A 5,269-nucleotide genomic window follows, 5' to 3' on the forward strand; every position below is an offset into this window, starting at 1 on the left:
CGGCGCGGACCCCCTGCCCGGCCTTCTCCGGGGGCACAGTGCTTTCCTGAAATTCCCCAATTCCTGGGGCGCGCCCCGCCTCCCGGGAGCGCCGAGCCGGAGCCCCCTCTCCGGCCGCAGCCCGCCGGGTCTAGCGACGGCGGATTAAGCGTGCGTTCCTTCCAGGCCTCCCGAAACACTCTCAGGGATGCTATTTTGCTCGGGCCCGGGTCTCTCCCGCGCCGAGTTGCACAACAAACCATTTAAACATTTCAGCACAAAACCCGATCCATTGTGGGCCGCACATTAAAAAGTGTTATTCGCTTTGAAGTTTTTGTCTAATGGCTCTAAACTGAAAGAAAATGTTTTCCTATTACTTAATTCAATCATAGCGAAGAGACTTGGTAAAAAGCCCACGGATTTTGCCCCAAAGTGTGACAGAGTTCTCTTTGTGTTTGCTTATCCTCCGCTGTCACACACTTTAATTCGCCTCTCTTTATCTGGCATTCAAAACTTTCTTCAATGACATTCAATAAGGTCCAGAGGCTGGAGGGGGAAAAAAAACTGGTTATTTTTCCCCCCAGATATTCTTTCCCAGTAGCTTTGGCCTTGCTCGCAGGCAGGGTCTCTTAACCCCTTCCTCCCCGGGTGCGGGCTGCGGTTCCCAAGAGAGCTCTGCACGCGCCCTGCGCGGGCTGCCGGCTCCGGGGTGCAGCGGCCGCCCCTTTCCCCCCGTAGAGCCCCGCGGGCACTCCGACTCTCCCACCCGCCGTCGTCCGGGAGGGGGGTGCCTCTACGGCCCTGGTCACGGCTCTCGGCTCACTCTCAGCAGTCCTGGCCAGCCCAAAGTACTCAGAGAACCATTAGAACCGGCACTGGGCTGCACTGATGCACTCTGGCTAGCTTGCAAGCACCACCCTTAGGCGAGCATCTTGGGGAGGACACTCTGGCCTTGGGGCAGCATTGGTCGCCTGACCCCCTCCCCATGCCAAACAATGAAGGAAGCTTTGAGCCCTACTCCTCCGGCTAAATGACATGCCCTTCCTCCAGGTTATTTTCCCTATTGCCTCCCTTCTTGTTACGGAATCAGTTTTTTTCTCTCCAACAAATTCTCCTTGCTTTCTGATCAGTTATAATTTGTTGCTATTGTTATTGTAAAGATGTTACCCAAAGATGAAAAACCATGTAAATGCTTCAATTTGGGGGCAGTCTTACTCCCAAGCACTGATTCCCCCACCCCACCCCCCGCCCCTCCGAAAATCTTCCCCCTTCATTTCTCACAATCCCACTCAGGGCTCAGAGCAGGTGACTGCAGTGATTTGGTTCCAATAAAATCGAAAGTAAACGTCTTCGGTGAAAAGTCCGGGGCTGTAAATTCTAAATATTTATGCTAATTTCCCATTGTATGGAAAAAGTTCCTGGGCGAAGCAGCTTTGAGCCCGGGGACTATTTAAAAGCCTGAAGCTGTGTACACAGAGCCAGGCGTTTGAAGTTGTTTAACCATTGTGTGACCAGAAAGAAGAGAGCGAGGCGGCAGGAGAAGGTCTTGGGGACAGGGGAGGTCGTCCGGGTTAGGCAAAGGCAGCAGAAGCTTGGAATACAACTGCCCTTCGCGCCGCTCCTGTGGGACAAACTTCGGGAAGGCAGTGGTTCCGAGTGCACCGGAGTCTGTTGAGATGTGCCCGAGTGCAGAGGGCGCCGGAAGGGTCTGCGCCCGGCAGAGCACCTACACTCGCCTCTTCTGATGAGGTGCTCCGTCTTCACGGTGGAGGCTTTCATTCCCCATGCCTTGTCTCCGTCCGTGACTCTCAGAGACTGTTCTCCACTTTACATCCACAACCCTGTCGTTTAAAGGAAAAGTCTGACCGACTAGCATGTACCGAACAAAGACTGGGCATTAAGGGCAGCATCAAAGTTAAGACTTTTGGAAAAAACTTAAAACAGAAAGACAGCGTTGGGGCCAGTGCTGGATAAGGGATCCTAAGCTCTTTGCCCCTCTCCGCAGCAGCGCATCCTCCCCGCACTAGCTCCGGTCCTCCCACGCAGGAAGAGGGGAAAGAATTCCACAGGTGGAAATCCGAGACCGGCTGTAGAGACACCTGCGGGGTGCAGAACGTAGAACTGAGCCAATTGATTGGAGAGAGCATGATCTTGGGGTGCAAGGGTAGATGAGGGAAGGGGGCGAGGGCCACTGAGTGCGCGGAGAGATGGGGTGTGCGCCCATGGGAATCTGTGGAAGCGAGACAGCGGGGGTACAAAATCAATAAGATAAACCAGCCGATCGCCAATGCAAAGCCAAAGGGGAGTAAGGAATAAAGAGAAAGAAAAGAATATTAAATCGCAAGAGAATGAGAAAATAAACCCGCAAAAGGGAGAGGAGGGGGCGAGGGCGCCTGTTACGGCGTGGGTGGGGTTGACAAGAATAGAGTACATTATGCAGTTCATTTAGTTAACAAGTGAAATAATGAGGAAGCGTGCAGAGTGAATGCCAAGAGAAAAGGCACAAAAACCCTATTGAGAGGCCCCGGCCGCTCCTGGCGTAGCCCATCACATGGCAATAGTCCTATTTAAGCGGCGCCGTCGGCGCCTTTCAGCACCACTAGCGCTGGCCAGCACCCCGAGCTCTCCGGGCGGCGCCCGCGGCAGCAGCGGCAGCAGCTTCAGCCCCGGCCTCCGCGGCGCCTTTCGCCTCCCGGGAACAGGCAACAGCCCGCGGCCGCAGCCCGGGGAAGGGCGTGGGGAGCCCCGAAGTCCGCGGGGCGCGGGGAGCCGGCTGGCGGCGGGGCGACCGCGCACCGGGGCCATGCCGCGCTCCTTCCTGGTGGACTCGCTGGTGCTGCGCGAGGCAGGCGAGAAGAAGGCCCCGGAGGGCAGCCCGCCGCCGCTGTTTCCCTACGCCGTGCCCCCGCCACACGCACTGCACGGCCTCTCGCCCGGCGCCTGCCACGCGCGCAAGGCCGGGCTGCTGTGCGTGTGCCCGCTTTGCGTCACCGCCTCCCAGCTGCACGGGCCCCCGGGGCCGCCCGCGCTGCCTCTGCTCAAGGCATCCTTCCCGCCCTTCGGCTCACAGTACTGCCACGCGCCCCTAGGCCGCCAGCACTCGGCCGTGTCGCCCGGGGTCGCTCACGGCCCCGCCGCCGCCGCGGCAGCCGCCGCGCTCTACCAGACCTCGTATCCGCTGCCCGACCCCAGGCAGTTCCACTGCATCTCCGTGGGTAAGCCGAATCCGCTGCGCAATGGGGCAAGCACAGGTGATCTGATGAGGGTTGGCGAGCCAGGGATGGGGGGTGAGGGTCCCTGGGAGGTGATGAAAGTGATGCTGGGACCCCGAGAGGGGCAGTGGGGGGGGGGGTGCCGAGGGAGGGCTGGGACAGAACCCAGGAGGGAGGGTGAGGGCAGAAGGTCCAAGTTTTGGAGGTGACGCGCAAGAGCGAGCGAAGGCTGAGGTTCGGGGCGCTCGGTAAAGCAGTGCCAAGATTGCGTGACTCCGAGTATTTGGGTCCCGAGACTCAGCACGGAGGCGCCGGCATTCACGCTGCTGTGCGTCTGGTTTGGGGCAAAGAGGTGGATGAAAGACCAAAGTCCCGGGATTCTACTGGTCTTGTGCCCACAGCGCGGGAGTCTGATCGCTTCCCTCTCTGCACCCCCCCGCCCCCCTCCAGACAGCAGCTCCAACCAGCTGCCCAGCAGCAAGAGGATGCGCACCGCGTTCACCAGCACGCAGCTGCTAGAGCTGGAGCGCGAGTTCGCCTCTAACATGTACCTGTCCCGCCTACGCCGCATTGAGATCGCTACCTACCTGAATCTGTCCGAGAAGCAGGTGAAGATCTGGTTCCAGAACCGCCGGGTGAAGCACAAGAAGGAGGGCAAAGGCAGCAACCACCGCGGCGGCGGCGGGAGCGCGGGTGCCGGCACTGGCGCGCCGCAAAGCTGCAAATGCGCGTCGCTCTCCTCAGCCAAGTGCTCCGAGGATGACGACGAATTGCCCATGTCTCCGTCCTCTTCGGGGAAAGACGACCGGGATCTCACGGTCACTCCCTAGGCGCACGCCTCCCCAGGTCGCCCACCCCAGGCCCTCCCCGCGTCTCCGAGACTGGTCCTGGGACGCGCACACCTCCCCAGGTCGCCCACCCCAGGCCCTCCCCGCGTCTCAGAGACTGGTCCTGGGACAAAGCACCTGTTCCCAGGCACCCGCTGCCCAACCGCGGCCACGCACGGGTTTGGCAAGGGTTTGCCGACGCCGTGGGCCCTGGGCAGCGCCAAGGGCTTTGCAGAAACCTGACGCTGGTATTCCCACCCCAGGGCTCTCGGCCGTCCAAAGTGAACTCCAAGTTGTGAATCCTGCAAGCGCTGGAGTCCTCAGCCATGCAGCACCGCGGCACTGGAGGGCATGCCGGCCGGCCCTGCGCCTTGCTGGCCGCGGGCGCCTCCTCGCCCGACCTCTCTGGACGGGTTCAGGCTTTCTCACGTCCTCTACCCCCCCCCGCCCCCACCCTGGGTCACGCTGGGCCTCCTAACCCTCAGAGGCCCGCTCGCTAACCCCACCCAACCCCACCCTCTTTTTTTTTTTTTTTACTTCTTTCTCTGCGTCCCTACTTCTTCACTGCCGTCGTTTATCCACCGCGCCTCCCCCCACATACATACAATTTATGAACTCTTGTTACTGCTTTTCTTTTCCTTTCTGTTCCCCTCCTCGAGGGGCGCATTGGAAGGTCAGTGGGCCCATTTAACACGCAGTCAGGCCTTGCTGTCCCTGCAGTTCCTCTCCCACGAGAGAAATTGTCGCCCGTAGTATCCGTGTCGGGGAAACTGACTCGCTTTGTTTCGGAGACGCTTCGCATTTCCCCAAATGAGACTCCAGCTCTCCGCCTCTGGCGACCTTTCTCCTCCCTAGACCCCAGACCCCCACCCCGTCCTGGTCTAGTTTGTCGTTGTATGGTTTCTGTAATACCAGAAGATATTTATTTATTTATTTATGTACAAAATTTTAAATAAACTTTTTTTTTCTTAGAAATCCACGTGGCTCTGGACCCCAGGCCTCCACTCTGGACTGGACAGGCGTCGACCTGGGTTGGGGCTTCTTGCTGGGGCAGAGCAGGAATGGGGTAGCAGGTCGGAGCTCCACGCTCAGCTCCTTACTTGCTGCTCCACCAGCCCCGTCTGCACCCTCAGCGCCGCGAGGATTCTAACTCCTGTGCCCCACTGGCCCCGGGCGTTCCCTAGTCTGGGTTCCCAGGTGCACCAGTGCGGGGGAGAGCCGAGAGCCCAGTCGGAAGGAAAGGAAGGATTC

General features: G+C 59.4%; 1 protein-coding gene across 1 annotated transcript; it reads left to right on the top strand.

The window, feature by feature from the left end:
• The first annotated feature begins 2,621 nt into the window (after window positions 1-2,621).
• Window positions 2,622-4,997, top strand: GSX1 (GS homeobox 1). The gene is made up of 2 exons (XM_025996602.2): window positions 2,622-3,194; window positions 3,642-4,997. Exons 1-2 carry the CDS (start codon window positions 2,783-2,785, stop codon window positions 4,019-4,021), a joined length of 792 nt encoding a protein of 263 aa, XP_025852387.1. The 5' UTR covers window positions 2,622-2,782; the 3' UTR covers window positions 4,022-4,997.
• Window positions 4,998-5,269: the final 272 nt, after the last annotated feature.

This window comes from Vulpes vulpes, chromosome 9, assembly GCF_048418805.1.
Source record: "Vulpes vulpes isolate BD-2025 chromosome 9, VulVul3, whole genome shotgun sequence".
Classification (NCBI taxonomy): domain Eukaryota; kingdom Metazoa; phylum Chordata; class Mammalia; order Carnivora; family Canidae; genus Vulpes; species Vulpes vulpes.